Source organism: Danio aesculapii, chromosome 6, assembly GCF_903798145.1.
Source record: "Danio aesculapii chromosome 6, fDanAes4.1, whole genome shotgun sequence".
In the NCBI taxonomy this organism is placed as follows: Eukaryota; Metazoa; Chordata; class Actinopteri; order Cypriniformes; family Danionidae; genus Danio; species Danio aesculapii.
In genome coordinates this window covers 26,108,613-26,133,596 of record NC_079440.1, presented here as the reverse complement: position 1 = coordinate 26,133,596, position 24,984 = coordinate 26,108,613, and the positions used below count along the sequence as shown (strand labels likewise).

General features: G+C 40.7%; 1 protein-coding gene and 1 long non-coding RNA gene across 2 annotated transcripts; one reads left to right on the top strand and one right to left on the bottom strand.

Annotated features, from left to right (window-relative positions):
- Positions 1 to 5,681: 5,681 nt before the first annotated feature.
- LOC130230252 (uncharacterized) lies at positions 5,682 to 6,960 on the bottom strand. Its single transcript, XR_008837934.1, has 3 exons — positions 6,570 to 6,960; positions 6,397 to 6,467; positions 5,682 to 5,824 (listed from the first exon to the last, which is right to left on the bottom strand). It is a non-coding gene; the product is annotated as an uncharacterized LOC130230252 (long non-coding RNA).
- Positions 6,961 to 12,896: 5,936 nt separating this feature from the next.
- LOC130231234 (uncharacterized protein K02A2.6-like) lies at positions 12,897 to 22,457 on the top strand. The gene is given in 3 exon segments (XM_056460727.1): positions 12,897 to 13,554; positions 13,557 to 16,498; positions 22,302 to 22,457. Coding segments are annotated over 3 exon segments (3,756 nt in total).
- Positions 22,458 to 24,984: the final 2,527 nt, after the last annotated feature.

Genomic DNA, 24,984 nt, shown 5'->3' with positions numbered 1-24,984 from the left:
CCCCACCTTGCCTCTCTGGACCCCACCTCTGTCTTTGAACCCCACCTCTGCCCCTCTGGACCTCACCTCCGCCTCTCTGGATCCCACCCCCACCTCTCTTGACCCCCCCTCTTTGTCTGTGAACTCCACCTCTGCCTCTCTGGACCCCACCTCTGTGCCTTTGAACCCAACCTCTGTGTCTGTGAACCCCACCTCCACCTCTCTGGACCCCACTTCTGTGTTTATGAACCTCACCTCAGTGTCTGTGAACCCCACCCCCACGTCTGTCTTCTTAGACCCCACTTCTGCCACTGTCTTTGTGGACCCCACCTCTATCAACCCCACCCCCACCTCTGTTACATGCCAATTAAAAAAAGGAAGCGAATACATAGTGGTAATTATATTGTTTTACATTTTTGTAATTTTTAAACTACACTGTGCATTTTAAAGCTTCACATCTTAAGATTAAGTTGATATTTAGGCAAATAATAATAATTTTAGAAAGGTTAACCCGTTTTGTTATTGTTTAATTTTGTTGTAATTAATGTTTTTATTACATTACAGAATGCTCACATAAAAACCAGGACGTATACAATGGAGTGGTTGTGAGAGAGAGAGTTAGGGAGGTTGGTCAGAATAATGAAAAAGAATGAACAAAAATTACAAGTTTATTCCTCTTTAAATTTTACAAATGTGTTATGTTACATGTTAATTATGACAGTAAAACAGTAAGTTAATAGCAGAAGTGTTTGGTAACATCCTTATTTAGTTGAATTGTACAGTAAATTGCTCAGTTATATTATTGTTAGTTATGGAAAGTCAGTAACATAAATTAGATTCTTTATGCTGTTTAACTTGAAAATGTAATGATGTAAATTAGGTCCTAATTTTTTTTCTGTCTGTTCTTTTAAGGGAAGAAAATAATTTCTGTTTAGGTGGCAGCCCTGTACATCCTGTTAAGTAGAGACATATTTGGTATTTAATGTAACCTTACTCTTCTCCTAAGAGGTTTTAAAAATCGCGTTTTGTAAATGACAATAAAATGCTTTTTTTGTAGTAAAAAAAAAAAACGACAAAAATATTTGTTGATGTTTAAGAATGATTGAATAAAATGAAATATTGGTCATTAATGTAACATTAATAGTGTGAAAGGATTTCAAAAATTAAAAACAAACAAATTGTGAAGCTATTTATTTATTTATTTTTTACATTTTTGTGTTAAATGGTACAAATTTAAATGATTTTACCATTTGTACCTTTTTCATCTGGTCATAAAGGCCCACTCTGTAAATTAGTTATGGCAATTGAAAATAAATCAGCATAAAATGCAAAATTGTAGGTCATCACTTACTTTTTTTACCCAATTTCTCTGGCATATTTGCGGCAGATGCCTTTCCAGCTGCAAAACAGCACTGAAAGCCACCCTTGCTTGTCATCATTGTCATACAATATTTTATTAATATTTTGTTATGTTTTTATTTATTTAATAACATTACTTATATGTATCCATGTATCATATTTATCTGTATTATTGCAATTATCAATGGAACACTTAAAGTAATTGTAGTTCCTAATTCATATACACAACATATAACATATAAAAAATGACATATAAAAATAGTGTACAACAAAGTCTTTACCGGCTACTGTAGCTTGCAATCTCTTACATAAAAAGTTATGTTTTGCTAGCCATTGCAGCATATGGTATGTTGTTTAAATGTCAAGCAAAGTTAACAGTTAGTTTTACTGTAGTACAAGATTTCTTTAAGTTTAAACGGATTAACAGCACTGTACAAAATCATATTTGAGTATTTCACTTATTTGACTGACAAAATTATAGTTTTATAGAACCAATTAGATGAAAAAGGTTTTGTGTGTCTGGTTGAAATACTGATGCTATATATATATATATATATATATATATATATATATATATATATATATATATATATATATATATATAAATAAATACATAGACATACACAAACACACACAAGTAATTTTCCAAAAAGGAAATTCAATGGTGAAAACTAAAAAAATGCTCTCTGTATTTTTCGTTCATAGCGGCAAGAAGTGGAGGAGCACATGGGTGTCTGAGGATGCTGTACAGTAGTAGTGAGTATCCAATTATTTGTTTGTTTATATTTATAAATATTTTACATGTCAGCACATCCAACGCAATAAAGTGTGTACTAATTGTGCTTCTATAAATTTGTATCAACAGATAATTTTACTTGAAAAGATGCAAATAACATGCAAATAAAGTGCTATATTGCAAAGTAGTGTGTGGTTATTTTTTAGTTTAATATGAGATTATTTATTAATTTTACAAACAATGAAATTATTTTTTGACTAATTTTTAAAGCAAGTAATAATTATTTGAGACCCTGATGCATTTACATTGTTGTTACACAATATGCTGTGGCAAATACAGTGCATATGGCAAATATCTGTAACTTGAAACGAATGCAGGGATGTTCATTACAGGACTGTCAAGTGTCATGTACCTAAACACCTTTTGCACAACTGTCTATCAATATGTAGACTGATATGTAGACAATACATAACAGAGTATGACCAGTATGGTTCCTTTATAATGTTACAAATTCTCACACAATACTTTCATCTATCACTTGTGAAACAACAAGACTATATTAGATTAGATTAGATTCAACTTTATTGTCATTACACATGTACATGTACAAGTACAAGGCAACGAAATGCAGTTTAGGTCTAACCAGCAGTGCAATAGCAGCAAGTGCAGGATACAGGTATAAGCTATAGGTAAGGTAAGGATATTAAACAAATTATGTCTTTAATGTTCATTCATTTTCTTTTCGGCTTAGTCCCTTTATTAATCAGGGGTCACCACAGTGGAATGAACCGCCAACTTATCCAGCACAGCTTTTACAAAGTGGATGCCCTTCCAGCTGCAACCCATCACTGGCAAACATTCATACACACTCATACACTACGGACAATTTTAGCATACCCAATTCACCTATAGTGCATGTCTTTGGACTGTGGGGGATACCAGAGCACCCAGAGGAAACCCACGCCAACACAGGGAGAACATGCAAACTCCACACAGAAACAACAACTGACCCAGCCGAGGCTTGAACCAGCAACCTTCTTGCTGTGAGGTGACAGCACTACCTACTGCGCCACCGCTTCACCTCTTTCATAATGTGATTATTTGTTTATCATTAAGTTTTGGTCCTTTATCTATGTCATGATAGTAGTTTTCCATTTTATTGAACGAAAGATACATTGCCTTTTGTAAGATTCCAAGGTGTGTCATGCTTTTAGTTTCTTTACATAAATAATAAATTTATAATTGACAATACCACTTTTTAAATCAGCACTTGACTGAAATAGGCAAAATGATGGCTATTTAATTACGGCTGTTTAAAGAAAAAAAAAATTATTTCTTTTGGTTTATTCTGATTGGAGGATGGAAGCCAAAAGGCCTTTCTATTAAGTCTATTTCCACACCAAGTTGAATAATAAATAAATTATTCTATCATTTTAAAGTGTTATTTTATATTTCATGAAAATAAATGTTTTTAATATTTTAGGACTCAACCAGATATTAACCGTAAAATCCTGTCATAGATGATCATTTAAAGGCAAGTATAATCACCTGATAATCACGCGTCTTTAACTAGGTTGTTAACCTCTGGTAAACAGCGCTTTCTGATGCAAAGTGTGTTTTTAAGTTAAAGTAACAGTCCCTCAACATTGCTATGTTTAAAGAAACATTACCTTACCATAATCGCAATTCTAACAATAAGCCAAACTTTATACCTGGAAGAACTACAAATTTCAGCGTCATGATTACCCTTCCCAGTGTTAGAAGTACAGGGGCCTATAGGTAATGTTGTTTTTTTTTTTATTTAAAACGCCATCTTTAATTAAGAAAATCGATATCCAAAATTATTCTCTGGGCAAACCTTTCTGACATTTTGGAGGCAGCATGAAAATAATATTTTGCCTTTTGTACCCCCTTTACACACACAAACACACGCATAGTATAGTAGTTGGTCATTATTATTATTATTATTATTATTATTATTTAATTACAATGTTTTTCCTGATTACATAAATTTCAAAGAATTCTGTCATGTTTCAAATATAAAACTAAACAAAGATTTAGTAATGTATATTTGATAGGATTAATGAAAACTACTTCATATTTTGTATCAAAATGTTTGATGCATCCTTTCATACATAAATAATGGAACAGTCATACTCACGGTGAGGAGGTAGTTCAGTTGCTTTCTGTTTGTTGAATGCTTCTGACAGATCGGAATAACTAGAAGGGAGATCTTGGACTGTTAGGGGAGTGACAGAACTTGAAATGGCATTAAGCTGCATTGGAACAACATGAGACAAGCACTTTGTTAAGCATTTATCACTCCATCTCTCTATCTCACCATTTTTCCATGAATCGTGGGGGTTGTGATCCTGTAACCAGGGTAGTCCGAGTATAACTGAATGCTGGGGAGAATTGATGATGTGAAAGTTGAGTGTTTCCTTGTGAAGGGAGCCTGTTATGACGGAGAGTCTGGTGGTGAGGTAACGTAAAGAGCCCTCCCCTAAAGGGCGTCCGTCTACCGCAGTGACTGCCAAGGGAAAATTACATGAGATTAATGGTATTGCATTTTCTAGAGCAAATTGGTGATCCATGAAATTCCCAGTTGCACCCAAATCCACCATCACAGAAGTGTAAATGGGGATCTTGTCAATATGCAGGGTTATGGGTATTTCTAAATTTTTATTATTGATCGAAAATATGGTAGAACTCACCGATAAGGATTTCTGAGATGGTTGTATGGGGCATTTGGCCTTTACATAACCAAGTTTGCCACAGTATAGGCACAGATTGTGTGCGAAGCATCTCTCTTGCTCTTCAGTGGACAGTTGAGTGCGGCCGATCTGCATGGATTCATTCATGACATGGACTGGAGATGATTCGCTATGTGTAGGAGCAGGTAAACATGCCTGTAGAGGTTTCCGTATGCGGAGTAAGTTGTCCAGACGAATAGAGGGGTTAATTAGTTGGTCTAGAGACTTTTCATCATCCTGGCAAGCCAGTTCGGTTTGTAGTTCAGAGTTAAGAGCCTTTCTGTAGAGGGTCTTTAAAGGATCATCTGCCCACCCAGCTTGTGCAGCCAAAGTGCGAAAATGTAAAGCAAACTCAGATGTGGGTTAATCTTCTTGCCGTATAACCAACAGTTCCTCTCCAGCGTTTTTTCCTCCCTCTGGATGATCAAATTAAGGACACAATATCCTTTAAGAAAATCTTTGAAAGTGGTGAAATTGGGGATGAAATCTGGCCAAATGGCAGTGGCCCAATCGAGGGCTTTTCCACAAAGTAAAGAGCACACAAAAGTGATCTTACTGTGCTCATTGGCGAACATGTGGGGTTGTTGAGTGATGAATAGTTTGCATTGTAGTAGGAAGCCTTTGCATTTAGTTGGATCACCGTTAAACTTTTCCGGGAATGCCAGGCGTGGACTAGCAACATTGAATGCAGTATCTGGTAGAGGATCTAAATATAAAAATATATATATAAATATTTATTTAACAAGTATACATAACATACACACACACACACATTTTATGTCAAAAAACTTTTTTTTTTTTTTAATTTGGAAGCAATTAATCGTGATTAACATTTGCCCAACACTAGTTAAAACAATAAATATAGTACTTACAGTAGGTAACCTAAAAAATGCCTACCTGTATCAGCCCATTCCTGGATTTCTTTGGCCCAGGCAATTGACAATTCTGTCTTTAATGTAGTAATGTTCATGGATGCCTCCTGAATTTTTGCTTTTGTCTAATGAATGACAATACAATAATGTGCATGTATTAAAACAGAAAAAAATTATGAGAGATATTAAATAAGCCTTTTAAAATAAAAGTAGAGTAGAACATTTTCATAACAAGTACACTTGAATTGAAATTCACTATAATTTTGTTGTTTTATAATAGATACCAAATTTGTTTGCAAAACAATCACTACAGTTTCACCTAAGTAAGAGAGAAGTATTTTAGAAATATCCCTTTTGTAATCTTCGGCACAACAATTTTGCAAGGTTCTCAATTTTGCGTTTATTCCATGCCATGGCCTGAATAGTAATCATTCTGTTCTAGCTATAAAAAAACAACATAAATCATTAAAAGCTCACATTAATGTTGTATATTAGTTTTGTAGTTGCATCACACCTTTGTGAATGATATAGAATCTTCAAAATTCTATAAAATTTGAATACTAAAGTCATCATGAAATTAATTTTGTAAATCACTTTATCCCAAATCTGGCATTTGTGTACTTTAAATATGTTTGCACTCATACAATTACCCCCTTTGATCATGTATTTACTGCAAATAGCAGTTTTTGACAAGAACCTGTTTACTTGTTCGACCTCTTCGCCCAGGGTGGTGCCTGCTCCTTCTTTGTTTTGACCACCCCATTTAATCTTGAGAGTGGAAGTGAAATATTTAACAGAATTAAACCATGTCAGACCATATAAGCATCCAAGTCACAAACAGATACCTTCATGTTCTGGAAAACAGTTTACCTCACATTTCCAGGAGTGGGCCTTTGCATGCATCACTGACAGGAATGGCTTCATGTTCAGGAGAAGAGAGAGCTCTGGACAGTCTCTAACAACTCTCTGCAGGTATGGCCAGTACTTACATATTACATCAGTGCACATAAACTGCACATTGCGTGGTGTCAGCTCCTTTTGGAGAAACATGGGGTATCCAAATATTTTCCCCCTCATCATGTTTTTCCCCTCAACATTTTTATTTTACTTTACGTGGCAATGAAATATTACAATTGTTTAGAAATTACCATTAAAAAGCAATAATGGAACTTACATGCTTTGTTTTATTACTAATGTAGTCCACGAACTTGGAGACATCATCATCCTCACAGACAAAGACACCCTTAAACAGGCCATGGTCTTCAGCCCTATAAAATAGATACACAACGATTTAATTAAAAGCTAATTGGCATAGAATATTTTTAGAAATGCTTTACACACAGATACAGAAATTCACCTACCCTCTTTTGAAGCGATGTATTTTCCTATTACCATCTACTAACACAGCTAGCATAAATAGAGAACAGGCTGGACAGTCGAACACTTTTAGTCCACAGAGCTGATCAATTTCAAACTGACAGTATCTCCACTCAAAAAAGCTTCTTTGAAAAGCATCATCACAGATCTTTCCATACAATAAAACAACAAAAAAATCATAAACCCTATAAGAAAATATTGTACTGCCAAAATTGAGAAAGAAATTATTCTCAAAATTTTTTAATTGATACTCAGCCAAAGAACTCTGTCCGCTGTTCCAGTAAACCGGTAAAGGACTGTCTGGACATTCCAGGAGCAGTCAGCTTCATGTGGTCATAGGACACAAAGACATCTATTTTGTAAATTGTTTCGCAGCTTGCTGAGGCAGGCCAGTCTCCTGAGCGGATCAACAGCTGGTTGTTCTGCTCACATTACATTTGGAGAATTCTGGCAAGCTGACATTGTAACGACCTATTGAAATAAAGCATATATAATACATTTATAATAGAAATATATATATATTTTTTAATGCTCTCAGCTTACCATCAATTCCGATGTGAATTGCCTTTTTACCCTCTGACACCACAATGTAATCAGTGGAACAGTTGCAAATATCTTCAGGTGTCTCAAGGGGCAAAAGGCTATCTGGAAACAAATTTCAAACTTTACTATAAATAGCATTGCTGCATCATTATTATGACAGAAATTCATACGATACGTTTCAAGATTATGAACAAAAAGAAAAAAAAATACATGCCTTTTTCTACAATAGAAATTGTCCTCCGCTATCCACCTTGAGCAAAGTAGTTGGGGATATGGGCCTAAAGAATCCTTCCACATCAGTTTCACAGTTGTGAAGTTTTCTTTTGTGGAGCAAAATATCACAGTCTGGACATAACAGCTGCTTGGGAATGCAGTTTTTACATCGAATAACAGATCACTTCAGTAGGCAGTACTGGCACTGCCTAATCTCGGTATATTCAGCAGATAGTAAAGAATCCAGCATCTCAGGCCTTAAAGCTGCCCACTTCTTTTTAGCCTGCTCAACGCAAATTGCCCATGAGGAAGTCAGATTTGAACACTTAATGTCATCAGTATCACCTAGCAGGTCCTCAATTTCTTGATGAAGAGTTTCTGTGTTAGGAAAAAAATAAATGTAATTATAGTGTTCATGGCAGTTGGTTAGGCTGACCATTACAGAGAAATACTTACAAATGTTTTCCACTGCTGCCCAAACAGTGTGAGCAGACAGTGATGGACCTTCACATAAGAACAATGGGGCATATGACACAATGGTAATAATAACCATGCATGGCTAGTTACTTTGAAAATTGTTGGTGTCATTATGTAATCCATAGTAATTACAAGTATGCAAATATAAACTGATATGTGTGTATGTGTGTGTATATATATATATATATATATATATATATATATATATATATATATATATATATATATATATATATAACTGAATTCATAGATCAAAAACCGAATTAAGAGATTAATTCAAAATTACTTCATAGGTAGAATTCAAGTCAAAATCTATTTATGTTCATAAATTGTCTAAAAGTATTTTTTTCTGTTTGTTTATTGTTGATGATTTAGATGTTTTATTTTCAGATTTTTTGTGAAATGTGAAGATGTATATTACTAAGTTGCCTTTAAGAGGTTAAATTTGAGCTCACCACTGACCTATCAGGTGAAAGGAAATGCGTGCGGCGGAACGACGTGAACAACGTCAGTGACGTCAGAGGAAGAGCGCATGGAGATAGAGTTCAGACAGTTAAACCATTGAGAAACGATTAAAATCCTGTTTTTAAAACTTGTCAGAGCGTTTAGAAAGACATTGATATTGATTCATCGGAACTGATTGTTTGTTGATCCAGCAATATTGAGTTAATCTTGACGTGGATGCAGCGAGGACACGGATTGCGGTTATCATCGCGTGTAGTGAGATGGCGAGCCACCCAACAGATCTCGATCGAACACATTCATAGTGAAATTTCAGGGATTGCACCTGTTGTTTAACGAATTGTCACCTGTTGTCACCTGTATTTCACCTGTTGTTAACGCACAGAGATTCAAATAAATAAATAAATAAAGTTTACTTAAGATAGTTTGTAGTTTCATCAGCAGAAGCCAGCTTCAACACTCGCAATGAGTTCCTAGGCCGCTTTACTTACAATCATAAATCAACATCAATTATTCTCTCACACAACGTCATTAACTGCGTCATACAAATAGGTGTTTTAACCTGATTGGTTAAAACACAGATAGACTAGGAAAATTTCCACATGGGTGCGTGCATACAATTATGAACAATATCTCAAGCATATAAACCTCAGACATCCACTAGACTGTTTAGAGCTGATCCCAGACCAGTGAAAAGGATCCACATTTCAAATAGAACACACACACTTAAAGTACAATCTGTTTCTTACCCAAGGCTGAGTGTACTCTCAACCGTCTTTATCAAAACTGGTTAAAAACCGGTATAATTTACATTCAGGCAGTTATATCCTTACTACACAAAGTCTCTCTTGAATAAAGAGTAAAATAACTTTAAAGAGAATTAACACATAATAATAATAATGTCAAAATCTCTTCAGACAGTATTAACACAGAGCAATACAAATAGGAAAACAGTTGTACAGTTGATTTCAATCATTGGTTCCACTCGAGGTCTCCATGACCTCTGACCTAATTTGGTGGCTCCTAAAAATAAAGTAAAAAAGGGACAGGCAAACGCACTGAACATTCTTATATTAAATAATGTGTTAACTCTAATCATTTTTCAAATAATCATATTAATAAAGTAGTGAGAAAAATGCTAAATTTTGATCTATGCTGGGACGGATTGGAAGGCAGAAATCTGGCAGAAATCCGAATCCATCAATACACTAAGGACAATTTAGCTTACCCAATTCACCTCTACCGCATGTCTTTGGACTGTGGGGGAAACTGAAGCACCAGGAGGAAAACCCACGCCAACATGGGGTGAACATGCAAACTCCACACAGAAATGCCAACTGACCCAGCCAGGGCTCAAACAAGTGAGCTGCTTGCTGTGAGGCGATCGTGCTACCCACTGCGCCACTGTGACGCCTGTGTCTAGACATCTCTTTAATAGAATGTCATTGAAAAGATGATTACTTTCAGTCATTCAATTAAAAAAGTGAAATTCATTTATTATATAGATTCATTGTACACAGACTGATTTATTTCAAGTGTTTATTTCTTTTCATTTTGATCATTGAGGCTTACAGCTAATGAAAACTCAAAAATCTGTATCAGAAAATTTTTATATTACTTAAGACCAATAAAAAAAGATTTGTAACACAAATGTTGGACTACTTAAAAGTATGAACATGTACAGCACTTAGTTCTTGTTTAGGCTGTTTATATGATTTCAGTAATGTGACATGACATGGAGGAAGTCGGTTTATGACACTACTGAGGTATTATGAATCTCAGGTTACTATGATAGGAGCCTTCAGCTCTTCTGTGTTGTTGGGTCTGGTGTCTCACCTCTTTCTGTTCACTATAGATAGTTTTAGGTCAGGTGAGTTTGAGGACCAATCAAATACAGGGATAGCATGGTCCTTAAACCAGGAATTATTACTTTTTGCAGTGTGGACAGGTGTCCAAGTCCTGCTGGAAAATCAAAACTTTATGGAGATGCTAATTTGATTTTGCAAGTCTGGCTACAGAAGCTAAATGATTTGCCAAAACTTTTTAAATACCCATTAACATCTGTCAAAAAAGTCATGAATATTTAGCACCCAAATATCTGACTTTATTCTCGGAGTTAATTAACCTACAAAAGGTTACGTATTTGTTTGGGGTGAAATAAAGTTTATCATTATTGTGGATTATTGTAAAAAACCACTCACCATTTTATCTTTAGATACTCATTAACATCTGAGAAAACAGCCATAAATATCTAACCCCAAAAACATATGTCTCTGTTCTCAGAGTTTACTGACTACAATGGGTTACCCATTGGTTTGGAGTGAAATAAAGTTTAAAGACAAATCACCAGTTTACCAGTCACACCTGACTGATTATAACTAAAAAAACAACACCAGTAAGGGAGAGAGCAAGAAGGATGGTCTAAGTATGTTCGCGCATCCTCTTTTCCAGATTCCAGAGTTTTTATTGTTTTATTGCAGGAGACATTTGTTTGAGTAAAATCCATCCTTACACTTTATAGTGTACAACTTGATATTATAATTTGACTGTTTTCTTAATGTAACTTTCCACTTATGTTGCTGTATATTCTACTGTAGTACTAGTGTACAAACATTTTTCAACTTGTCACATCATTAGGCAAGGCTTCATCTTGTCACCAAAGATCACTGTTACTTGTGGTATTCCAACGCAATCTCACGGCAATTCTTAACTTTTTGATTTATTGGCTAATTCGTATGAATTCGTATGATCTAATTAGTACGATTTGCTCATCACCCAGTGACGGTGGGGTTAGGTGCCACGCCTCCTTCTTAAAATCGCACATTTTCGTACAACTCGTATGAATTTGTACGAATTAGCCACTAAACTGACAAAACGTAAAATACTTACGGTTCCTCGTGAGATCTGGCTGGGTATTCCGACACTGTTAAAAAATGATTTGTTATTTTGACTTTAAAAAGTGAGTTACCCGGTTGCCTTAAAATTGTGAGTTTATTGTAATTATAAAGGTGAGTTATAATAACTTGAGTGATTTTGTTGCTTCAACTAATTTTGCTAATATTTTGTGTTGTATCAACTTCTTCAAGCAGTTTAAGTTAACTTACAAATGTAAGTACACTCAACTTCATAGTGTAAAATTGTTGAGTGAACTAACTTTTTTAAGTCAACTTAATCCATTTGATTGCTCGAAGAAGTTGATACAACCTCATTCGAAGATATATGAACAACAGATTTGTCAACTCAACTAAAAATTGTTTGTTGTAACAAAAACCTGAAAAAGTTACCTTGTTGCCTTATAATTATGAGTTAAATCAACTAAATATAGTTTGTTGTAACAACCAAGAAGTTTACACAATTGACTTACAATTATTAGTTAAATGAACTTAATGAAGTTTGTTGTAACAATTAACAAAGTTTACACAGTTGACTTACAATTAAGAGTTCAATGAATTCAACACAAGTTAACATGATAAATGCATTTTAAAAAGTAACAGAACGTCAGCACAAATAAACTGTAGTAACTTTTATTATAACTTCAAGAAAACATTTTCATTCAAGTAGAAGTAAATTTAATCACCTCTGAAAAAAAATAATGCCAAAAGTTATAAATCAATTAGTTATAAACAATTTCTCAAACAGCATTAAAATGAACCCTTTGAAATGTTTCTTTATCTATTCAACGTTTTAAAGGCTTACAACAATTCATAAAATTTTATAATGAAAAGTGTGTTTACAACTGACTTTGTTCTCCAATGCTGAAACTGATATTCTATGCTCTGCAAAAGTTCATGGTGTAAGAAACAAACCCTTAAGTGGATTCTTGCTCACCCATGCACTTACTGATATCCATGTTGTGATGATGTTAGGTTATCATTCCTTAAAATAAGGGTTATATGTTTTGTGTTGTTCTGCCACTTTAAGGGACGCATGCACTGTGAGTAACGCATGCCTGTGTTATGTTGTATTGAGGAAGTAAGGGAGTAGTAAAAAAAGCACTCTGTTCGACTAAGCATTGTCTGGCCTCCAATTATTACATATTTGGCGACGAGGATGGATAACACTGTCTGCTAGCGAATTAGTATGGGCTGGCGACACTGAAGTAAACCTGTGCGGCAAAAAAAAGTCATGGCGATGTTTGGAACTGTGGGAGAATTTGTGGAAGAAAATGGTGACTGGCTGGAGTATACGGAGCGTCTGGAGCACTTCTTCGCAGCGAACGAGATCACCGTTGCAGATAAGAAACACTCTATCTTGTTAAGTGTGTGCGGCGCAAAAACTTACAAGCTCATAAGAAACTTAGCAACGCCACAAAAGCCGGGAGAGTTACCGTACAAAGAGTTAACTGAACTGATTCAGAACCACGACAACCTAAAGCCTTCCGTGATTGTGCAACGTTTTAAATTCCACAGCCATTTTTGTAAACCTGGAGACTCTATTGCAAAGTTTGTGGCTGAGCTTCGGCAGCTGTCTGAGCATTGTGAGTTCGGTACCGTGCTGGAGGACATGCTGCGTGATCGCCTCGTTTGCGGAATTAATCATGGTGTAATTCAGTGCAGGCTCCTGAGTGAGGCGACATTGTCATTTACAAAAGCAATGGAAATTGCACAGGGTATGGAGTCAGCAGCACTACATGCAAAAGATATTCAAAAAGCAACGGGTCCGGCTCACAGTGACGTGTTTCGCGTGTCTCAAACTGTTAAAGGGAAAACAGTGGAATGTTACAGATGTGGGGGAGCTCACTATGCAAAGGCGTGCAAATTTAAAGAGACAGTTTGCCATAACTGTGAAAAAAGGGCCACCTAGCGAAGAAATGCAGGGGCAGTAAATGTAAACAAAAAAACTCAAGGGACAGAGGAAAACCACAATTAAAGGCACATCACATGGAGGATCAACAAGAAGAGACCTCTTATTCAATGTTTAGCTTAAGGGAAACTCGTGCAGATCCTCTTTATGCAACACTGCAGATTAATGGGGCAAGCCTTAAAATGGAGATTGACACAGGAGCTTCAGCATCAATCATCAGTGAGGAGACTTATGGGAAGCTATGGGGTAATGATCAGACACCAGGATTATGTCAGTCTACCATTAAACTGAGAACATATACCGGTGAGATTATTCCTGTGCTGGGGGCGGTGTCGGTGGCCATCGCATATGATGGTCAGGAGGCTGATGCTCGCTTACTGGTTGTTAAAGGAACAGGACCAAGTCTGATGGCCAGAGATTGGCTCGGTAAAATTAAGCTGAACTGGGGTGAGATCAAACTAATAAAAGGCCTATGTGCACAGGATGGTGTTGCCAGGTATTCAGATGTCTTTAAGGATGAACTGGGCACATTGAGGGGCACCACAGGGAAATTGTGTGTGGAGCCTAACGCTGTACCTAGTTTCTTCAAGCCTAGGTCTGTTCCATTTGCAATGAAGCATAAAGTGGAAAAAGAGCTTGAAAGACTACAGCAGCTCGGAATCATTGAACCAATTCAGTTTTCTGATTGGGCAGCCCCAATTGTGCCCGTATTGAAAGAGGATGGTACAGTACGCATCTGTGGAGATTACAAACTGACAATCAATCAGGCAGCAAAGCTGGAAACTTATCCTATTCCAAGGGTGGAGGATTTGTTTTTAATGCTGGCGGGAGGTAAAACTTTCACTAAGCTGGATATGAGTCACGCCTATCAACAGTTGTTGCTAGATGAAGAGTCAAAGCACTATGTTTCAATTAATACTCACAAAGGACTGTTTAAGTATAACAGGCTGGTGTTCGGGGTGGCGTCCAGCCCAGCCATTTTCCAAAGGACAACGGAAAGCCTTTTGCAAGGAATACCGCATGTGGCGGTGTATCTCGATGACATATTGAACACAGGGAAAACAGAGGAGGAGCATCTGAACAACCTGGATCAAGTTCTTAAGAGGATGTCAGACGCAGGCCTGAGGCTAAAAAAAGGCAAATGTACATTACAGGCTGAGAGTGTGACGTATTTGGGATATCAGATATCAGAGCAAGGATTACGTCCTGTGCGAGGCAAAGTCAGGGCTATCAAGGAGGCCCCCAAACCCGGGAATGTGTCAGAGCTTAAGTCATTTCTGGGCATGATAACGTATTATGGGAAGTTCTTGCCAGATCTTTCAACTGTACTGGCCCCATTGTACCAGCTGTTGCACCACGACTGTCCGTGGAAATGGGGGACAGCTCAGGTGACTGCTTTTACAAAAGTCAAAGACTCATTACAGTCAGCCAGGGTGTTAGTCCATTTTGACCCTGAGAAAGAACTGACAGTGTCTTGTGATGCCTCTCCATATGGCATTGGGGCTGTTCTCGCACATGTGATGGAGCAGGGTATGGAGAAGCCCATTGCGTTTGCGTCACTAAAGCTTTGCGTCACTAAAGCAGAAAAAGGATACTCTCAGCTGGACAAAGAAGGTTTGGCCATTGTGTTTGCTGTGAAACGTTTCCATCAATTTCTTTATGGTTGTCCATTCACAATCTTTACGGACCATAAGCCATTAATGAGCTTGTTCAGTGAACATAAAAGCAGACCTTCCATGGCATCGGTGAGGATTCAGAGGTGGGCATTGACTTTGTCTGCTTATCAGTACCACATAGTATATCGAGCAGGGAAGGAAAATGCCAATGCGGATGCATTAAGCCGCTTACCGCTTCCAGACATTCCGTCATCCACTCCTCTACCTCCTGAAACTGTGTTTCTCCTGGAAACATTGAATGACTCACTGGTGAGTGCAAAGCAGATTAAAACCTGGACAGAAAGAGACAAAGTTCTGTCGAAAGTCAAACGATTTGTCCTCAGGGGTTGGCCCCCAGTCGTCGAGGAAGCAGAGTTGAAACCCTATGAGAAAAGGAAAAATGAGCTCTCAGTTCAGGACGGTTGCATCCTATGGGGTGCGAGGGTGGTCGTGCCGCCACCAGCAAGAGTCCAAGTGATACGGGAGGTTCATGTGGCCCATCCTGGGGTCTCTCGCATGAAAAGTTTAGCAAGGGCGTATGTTTGGTGGCCAAATATGGATCAAGATCTTGCAAGCAAAGTTAAAGACTGTAAGGAGTGCCAAGTAAACCAGAAAATGCCTCCACCCGTTCCTCTCCAGCCCTGGGAATGGCCAAATAGGCCATGGTCTCGGTTGCATTTGGATTTTGCAGGTCCCTTTATGGGGCGAATGTTTCTTGTCTTGGTGGATGCTCACACAAAGTGGCTGGAAGCACACATCTTGAAAAACATTACAGCCTCTGTGACAATTGAAACGCTGCGCCAAGTGTTTTCAGTACATGGATTGCCAGATGTAGTTGTCTCGGACAATGGTCCAACGTTTACAGGAGAGCAGTTTCGAGAGTTCGTCACACGGAATGGAATAAGACACATCCGTACTGCACCTTTCCACCCTGCTTCTAATGGTCTGGCAGAGAGAGCGGTGCAGACATTAAAAGAGGGCTTAAAGAAGATGACAGGGCCTAGTGTTGAAACTAACCTTGTCCGTTTCCTGTTCCAGTATCGGATTACTCCACAGACGACTACTGGCTTGACACCTGCAGAAATGTTGTTGGGACGAAAACCAAAATCTCATCTGGATCTGCTGCATCCAGACATGGTGGAGAAAGTGAGAGCACTGCAAAGAAAGCAGAAAGAAGGGCATGATAAACATGTGAGGGCACAGAGTTTCCAGGAAGGTGAGACTGTCTTTGTTAGGAACTTTGCCAGAGGTCAGCGCTGGTTACCGGGAGTAATTATGAAACAAAGCGGGCCTCGCTCTTGTGTGGTTAGACTGTCAGATGGAAGGACGTTCAAGGACGTGGAAGGAGGTTCGTATATATATATATAATGAGTTTCAGTGGCTTTGGGGTGGGTGGAGGTGGGGGGGTGCGGTGACATGACCCCTGCGGGAGTCGGCGCCCGGGGAACAGGGCAAGTTAGGAGTCTGGGAAAAGGGGATTTGGACGGTGAAGACTCCTGTTAGAGGGTGATGGGATGAGTTAGGTGCTCGAGGAATACTCTGTGAGGAGATGGAGCGAAGAGTGACAGCTCTATATATAAATATATATATATATATATATATATATATATATATATATATATATATATATATATATATATATATATATATATATATATAAGAAGAAGGTTGCTAAGGCCTGGGAGAGGCAGTGAGATGACTCCTGTGGGAGTCGAAGCTCGGGGTAACACTCCTGCGGGAGTCAGAGCCTTAGGGGGGGCAGGGTCCGGCGGGAGTCGGGAAATGGGAGGCCCGTGAAGACTCCTGCGGAAACAGCTGGGGTGACAAGGGGGCTTAGCTGAAACTTCGATTAACTACTTGACTGGGGGAGAAAACTGAGTGTTGCTCAGTCTAGATGGAAGGAAAAGAAGCAGGGAAGGTGGCTGGGTCGTGCCCTCGACCTTGATTAGATGTGGGTTGATGGCTGGCGAGGGTCATCTGGGCTTCTTTAAGGTGCCTTTGGCTAAGGCGTATGTACGTCTTGAAGGCATCGAATGACCATCTTCCCAGAGTCTGGATCTGTTGTTGCGAGAGCCCTTTTTGTGCTGCTGTGGTGGCTGCCCCTATTCTAAAGGAGTGACTGGAGTATGAATGTGAGGGAAAGCCTGAGAGTCTGAGAAGTGCTTTGAGGTGTCTTTGAAACCAGAATTGTGTTACTGGGCGGTTTGTGTAATCTACAAATAAGGGGGAAAGGGTACTTGGTTTTTGGATTTTACTAAAATGTAGAAATGCTGTGAGTTTGACATGGGAGTGTGGGGAGGGGTCAAATATGTAGATGAAATGTCCCTTACATGCCTGGTCTGTTTTACTTTGTTTTATGAGGAAGGAAAGGGTTCTCTCATCTAACAAAGTAAGATGTGAGATGGTAGGGTGAATGCTTGGATTCAATTTAGATACTATGGTGATTTCTGAGCATCTAAGAAATCCAAAAAAAAGAAAGATTAAACATGGCATCAAGAGTATGGTCAGTATTTGTGGAAATGTAACCTTTGCGGAGAGTGGAAATGCATTTGGAGAGGATGCTTTGTGTGATGGGTAGCCTGGAGTCTGGGGAGGAGTGATGGGCTTTCTGTATGCCTTTAATAAGAAGGCAAGTTTGGGAGTTGGAAATGGAGTCTGCTGGGGAGCCGTGGATCAATTTCTGAAAGAAATTGATCCCGCTTAAATAACTCTTAATAGTGCTGGCTTGAATGTTTTTAAAGGAGTGTAGGTGTGTGATAAAGGATGTAATGGTGAGGAGGGAAAAGTTGGGAAACTGTGTGTTGTACTGGGTGTGGAAATGTTTAAATGCATTCCATGCTGTGTGGTAAGACTGAAGGGTTCTAGGGGCTACGGCTTCTAAAATGAGGAAGATGGATGCTTAGTGTAAATTGTGCATAGGGTGATTTAAGGCAATATCATCTCTGAATATGGAGGGATGGATGTAGGATGGGGATCCGCTTCTGGGGCCAACTGCCGAAATCTCTGGAAGGAAAAACGAGAAAGAGAGTCAGCAATTTTAGTCTTGAAACCTGGTACATGTTTTGCAGTTATAATGAACTGTTTTTTGGCTGATGTCCAAACTAAATGACGAATGAAAGACATTAAGGTAGGGGAATGAGAACGTCCTTTGTTAACACATTGTACAGCTGCTTCATTATCACTATGAACTAGAATGCTATAAGCAGACCATTCGTCACACCACATAATAGTCGCGGCCATTAGGGGGTACAATTCAAAAAGGGCTGATGACTGGTAGGGCAGGGGAATTTCTAGTATTTGCGGGGGCCATGGAGAAGCGAACCAACGGCCCTGATAATAACCCCTCGAAACATACGCAGCGTCGGTGAGTAGCTGGATGTCTATGGGAGCAGAAACCAAATGGCTGTAGAAAAACGAGCAGCCATTCTAGCACTTAAGGAAGGAAATCCACAGGCTGAGTTCAGGACCGGAGCATCGGACAGGAGGATAGTGTCTTCTAAGCCGTTAATGGAGGCTGCGGTTTGGAGAGGGTGAGAGACGAAGGGGCGTCCCTGAGGAATTATGCGCATGGCGAAGTTCAAGTATCCCAGGATGAACAGGAGTTTGCGTTTTGTGCATATTTGTTTCTCAAGGAAAATGGATGACAGGGAAATGATTCGGTCAATTTTTTCCTTTGGAAGTGATGCTAGGAAGTTTTTAGAATACAGCTTAATTGCTAGGAATTCTAAAGAAGTGCTAGGGCCAGACGTTTTCTCTTCTGCTAGAGGGATACCGAGATTAGCGAAGACTTTTTGAGTCGCTAAGTGTCTGCTAGGTGGCGTGCTAGGGGGAGAGATGATAAGAAAATCGGCTTATAGATGGATGAGATGCGACACGCCGTAGTTATTGGCCAGGATCCAACATATGGCCTCTGAAAGCATATCGAATATTTTGGGGCTACTTCTGCATCCGAAAGTTAAACAGACTGCAAAGTAGAATTTGGATCTCCAATTAATACCGAACAAATGCCAGAAATCAGGATGTAAAGGCATGATTTTAAATGCGGAGGAAATGTCAACTTTGGCAAGCTATGTGTTACGACCGACTGTTTTGATTAAGGAGATTTCTTGATCTATATTGTGGTAATGGAGTGAGAATTTGTCTGATTTGTTTAAACTATTGATGCTTGAAAAGGGGGAGTTATGAGGGGATGAGAGGTCAATTATGAGGCGTTTTCATAAAGTTATTGTCGATCTCTTTTTTAATGAGCTGGTCTACAACTCTGGGTTCAGCGGTAGCGGATTGTAGGTTAGGGCAAGCGAGGTTGTAAGAGGGCAGGGTCAAAACGCCTGGATGGAATCTGGTGGATAAACCAGAAATGAGAAATACAGAGAAGTTAGAGTCAGGGTGAAAACATAATTCAGATGCAAGTTGAGATATATTGACACGAGTCGCTAAGTAATTTCTTGATTTTTTATTTGTTATTTGGAATGGGCAAACAACGCGGGCGTGCGCTCCACCGCAATAATTGCATGTGTGTGGAAATTTGCAGGAGTGACGGAAGCATCTTGCAATATTGAAATAAAAGCATGGGTTAGAGGATGTAGAACAATGGGAAGAGGAGAAAAGAGAAGGAGGAAGCAGAGCAGGGATCGCTGAAGTAGAAGGACGGGGAACATAACTTGTGGATCTTGAGTTAGAGGAGTCTTTATCTGAGGGAGGAATAATAAAGGGACAGGAAGTGGTAGGGTGAAGACTGGAACGCCAGACCGAGCAGGAGAGATTGCGGCAACCTAGAAAAACGCTGTTGTGGAGATCGGTATCCAAAGCCCCCCAGTAAGGACACTGATTCCATTGAATTACTCGGATAGCGCATTTGGCGGAAAATAATTTGCGGTATTTATAGAAATGCGTTCCTCCATAGGAGAGCGCGAGCTCGAGATGATAGCCATGTAATCGTTTAGCTCGCATCTCCTATGGGGAAATACTGAGCATGTAATGTCGGTGAATCTAGAAAATGCTACCTGAAATTCTGCTAATGAGAAGGTGCGTGTTTGAGTGGTGATTGATGATGTGAAGTGTGAGTGTGAATTCTCCATAATCCACTTGTCGTTCTGCCGAAGGGGGTGTAATAGGTGAAAGAGGTGTAGTGAGATCGATGACAGCACCTGATAGTATGAGATTTTTTGCAGCGTTTGAGATGGGGGGGTGGTTCCAGGACTGTAGCATTGTGTGGCACGGGGAGGGTAGTGGCTGTGATAAGGGTGTACGGGGGGTGTGCTGAAGAAGTTTGTAAAGGGATGGTGGTATGTTGGGCTGGATCAGTGCTGGAGGTGTGAGTGAGTGCTTGGTGAAGGGAAGAAGGGGGATTATAGGGGTGGAATACTAGAGAGTGTAAAGAGGGTAGTGAGAGGATAAGCATTGGGGTTGGAGCTAGTGGTGGTATGAATAAGCTGTGTAGATGTGTGAGGGGGATTATTGGGTATGGGGAGCTGAATATGAGTGTGGCTGATGGAAGTGGTGTGTAATGTGGGCTGGGAGTAGAGCTGGAGAGATAAGCTGGAGGCCAAATGAGGGGCGGGGACTGAGGAGCAATGGCAGAGTAGAGCTTCTGGAGATCGGCTTTATTGCAGCGTGAAGGTATGGGAATTCCTGCATCTAAGAGGTTTTTCCGGAGTTCGGGGATGGTGATTTTGGGAGATGTGGGATGATGATCTGGCGGAGGCGTAGGAGGAGGCTGGTGGTGGAGAGGGTGAATTCTGGCGGCGTTGAGTTGTCGTGGTGCAAATGGGCCTGCGGCCTCTCACTGGGACCTTGGCCTCGAGTCCCTTTGTTTGCGGGGCTGCGTGAGCAGCTCTCGCTGGTGGTCAAAGTATTGTTATTGCTTTTGTTGTTATTGTTGTTGCTGCTTTTGTCCATTTTGTCCGTCATAGTCGTTATAGTTGGTATTAGTTGGTTGGCTGGTTGGTTTGTTGGCTGGCTGGCTGGATTGCAGAGCTTAGAATTGTGTTCTTAGCTTGAGGTCTTCCAAACGAAGATAGAGTAGTAGGGAGAAAATGATCCATTTATAGTAAACTAGGATCACTCTGATTGGATTATTACTGATTACAGATGAGCGGCCAGTCATGCTCAATCATATCACGTGCTCCTCTCTAAATTAGTTTATGAAACTTCACTTAATGAGTTGCTTACTCTTAATGAAAAGGAGAAAATGTGTTCGATGATAAGCAACTTTAATGTAAGGGGCGATTCTTGTTCTCGAATTATACTTCATATTACAAAATTCAAATCACTGTCATTGAGTTAGATATAAAACAGTCTGCTAGAACTGCAGTTTAACACAACCTGAGTTTGTATAAAATGTCTGTAACAGAATGTCTATTTGAATATGTTGCAGAACAGTCATAAACACACTTTTCATTATAACATGTTATGAATTGTTGTAAGCCTTTAAAATGTTGAATAAACTAAGAAACATTTCAAAGGGTTCATTTTAATGTTGTTTGAGATTTCTGACATGTTGAATTTTTGTTAAACCGCAATTGTAGCAGACAGAGTTAATAGAATGTGTGTAACAGAATGTCTGCTATTGTGTAATATGAAGTGTAATGTGAGAATCAGAAAAAAATTATTTCTTACATTAAAGTTGCTTATCATCCAACAAATGTTTCCCTTTTCATTAAGAGTAAGCAACTCGTTACATTTGATTGAGATTTAGTCCTTAAAGTTAAACGAAGAACATGAGTATCATTAAGTTTGAGCATGGGTGAGCAAAATCCACTAAACCCTTAGGACTTAGGATTCTTACTTTGTGAACTTTTGCAGAGAATGCTTCACCACCAATTTTCAGGATCTTTTTGGAGGATGTCAAATGTATATTTGATTTCCTTGGGATAAGTGATATTTAGGGCAAGAAGAATCCCTATTAGCACAGCAAAGACATCTGACATCCCTCAGGCCATCGTACAACCTCTTCCTCTCACACCACAGTCACATTCATTATTTCTTTTGGAAAAAGATTTGAGGTGTTCTCCTCTATGACTATCAATAGTCCAACATTTATTCCTTTCACTGCCTCTTCTGCCTTATTCAGAATAGCAGCGACTTCGTAGATGCCTGTCGCTTTGAGGAAGGAAGACAAACACAAAACCCACATATTGAATGCCCCTGGAACTACGTGCTGCTGGTGCACCCCAGCTACCTCAACAAATTGAGCACTGCCCCGGGTGGTGGAACTGGTAAAGGCTGATGCACCCGAGCTATCTCTGTACACAGTACGACAAGGTGGTGGAGAGGGTGGTGCCCCACATCCAGGGGGGTCACCAACGGCACGTCTGCCTAGTGAGTGCCACTGACTAAGTCAATGTTCCTGGCTTAAGTGTGGGGTGCCCGGGCACTGCTGGTGAGCAGGTGTCAAACTAGAAGACCCTTTGGGCCCAGTGCTTGCCCCGGAGAAGGGTGTGGGCCCTCGGGGAGAGGGGGTGGCAGTGGTGGCCCTGGAGGTCAGGGGCTCCAGCCCCTCTAACGTGGGTGCCTGCCCCCCGGAGAAGGGTGTGGGCCCTCAGGGAGAGGGGGTGGCTGGTGGCCCTGGAGGTCAGGGGCTCCAGCCCCTCTAACGTGGGCGCCTGCCCCCCGGAGAAGGGTGTGGGCCCTCGGGGAGAGGGGGTGGCAGTGGTGACCCTGGAGGTCAGGGGCTCCAGCCCCTCTAACGTGAGCGCCTGCTCCCCGGAGAAGGGTGTGGGCCCTCAGGGAGAGGGGGTGGCTGGTGGCCCTGGAGGTCAGGGGCTCCAGCCCCTCTAACGTGGGCGCCTGCCCCCCGGAGAAGGGTGTGGGCCCTCGGGGAGAGGGGGTGGCAGTGGTGACCCTGGAGGTCAGGGGCTCCAGCCCCTCTAACGTGAGCGCCTGCTCCCCGGAGAAGGGTGTGGGCCCTCGGGGAGAGGGGGTGACAATCGTGGCCCCCCGGGGAAGCATCAGCATTTGGGATGATGGTAGGTCTTTCCAGCGAGCTTTTGAAACCAAAGTCCATTTGGGGAATGATGGATATTTGTAAGGGCCATGAGGAAGATGGGTGGTCTCCAGAACGGCCGGTGGCGACGTTGGCGATGCTCACCGGTGTAGTTGATTAGACCCAGGCCCCAGCCCGCCAAGTCATGCCCGACGGGAGACCGCCTTTCCGGGACGTCCCGCGCCTGGAGGTGCGAGTCCGACGCCGATTGTCTCTGACCTGCCATCATGTTTTCGGGGAAGGCGAACAAATGTGGACATAGGTTCTGACGGTTTTGCGCCTGGACCAAATACGCTGATCGATAGGAGCTCGTTTGACGCCCCATGGGTTAGACCCCCGCCCGGCACCCCCCCAACATTGGTGCGTTGGCCTCTATGGGTGTGGTTGGTTCCTCCCTGCCTCAGGTGTGCTTTGAGGGAGGCGTGGGGGGATGTCCCTCCGCACACAACCCCCCCCTTTCCCGCCTCTGTGAGAGAAAAAACTCAAATGGCCCGTCTGGTTTTGACCAAGAGCATGTCCGCCGCTCTGCCCGCCAGGCCGCTCGCCTGATGATGCCGTGAGCCCCGAAAAAGTGAGTGTTCGATGGGGTTCTACGGAACTGCTTTGAAAGTGGGAAAAAGCTGTGTATAAAGCCCCCGCGGCTGACGCAGTCCAAGCTGCCCAAAACGGCGCGTGTTCGGCGGGAGGTGTTATAAAATCTGGACCTGGTACTTTTTTCCTCTTCTGTTTCCGGAAGACCTGGCACACATCATCTTCGCTGAACTGAAGTGCAAGTATGGGGGAGGCGAGGGGTGGTGGAGGTGTTAATGGTGGTGTGAAGAGTAGTTTAGAGTGGGTGTGGGGGGTTTTCTCAAAACAGCAGTAACTCATTCAGGTCGTTTGCAAGTCGCTCATTGTTTATAGTGCTGGGGGATGGTGTCTTGTAGTTTGTGATGTTTTTCAAACTTTTCCACACGGATGCTGAGCCGCTGGAAGAGAACTGACTCCTTAGTTTCTCAGAATAATTCCTTTTTGCGACTCTGATCTCTTTTTCCAGTGTGTATTTGGCCTGCTTATACAAGGCCCTCTCCCCATTCCTGTAAGCAACCTCCTTGGCCTGACGTAGCTGTCTGAGTTTTAGTTAATCATGGTTTGTCATTTTTGTATGTGAGTTGAGTCCTGGTAGGAATGCACACATCTTCACAGAAACCGATATAAGATGTTACAGTCTCTGTGAGCTCATCCAGATCGTTTTGAGCAGCTTCAAAAACACTCGAGTCAGTGAGATCGAAACAGGCTTGTAGATCCCGCTCTGTTTCGTTAGTCCATCTTTTCACAGATCTTAATACAAGTTTGGCTGTTTTCAGTTTCTGCCTGTAGGTTGGTATGAGATTAATCAAACAATGGTCAGAGTATCCCAAAGCTGCTCGTTGGACGGAGCGGTATGCATCCTTTATTGTGGTATAGCAGTGATCCAATATGTTACTGGCTCTTGTGGGACATGTAACATGCTGTCTATATTTTGGCAGTTGACGGGATAGTTTTGCTTTGTTAAAATCCGAAAATGATTAAAACAGTGTACGGGTGTTGTTGCTCTTTCACTGTGATCTGATCAGCTAGTTTTTTATATCGCCAGGCTTGCATGCGCGTGCGGAGGAATGTAAACACTGATGAGGATGAACGAGCAGAACTCCCGCGGGGAGTAGAAAGGCTTACAGTTAACAAACAGTGCTGCGAGATCTGGACAGCACATCTTCTTTAAAACTGTTTCATCTGTACACCACCTTTCATT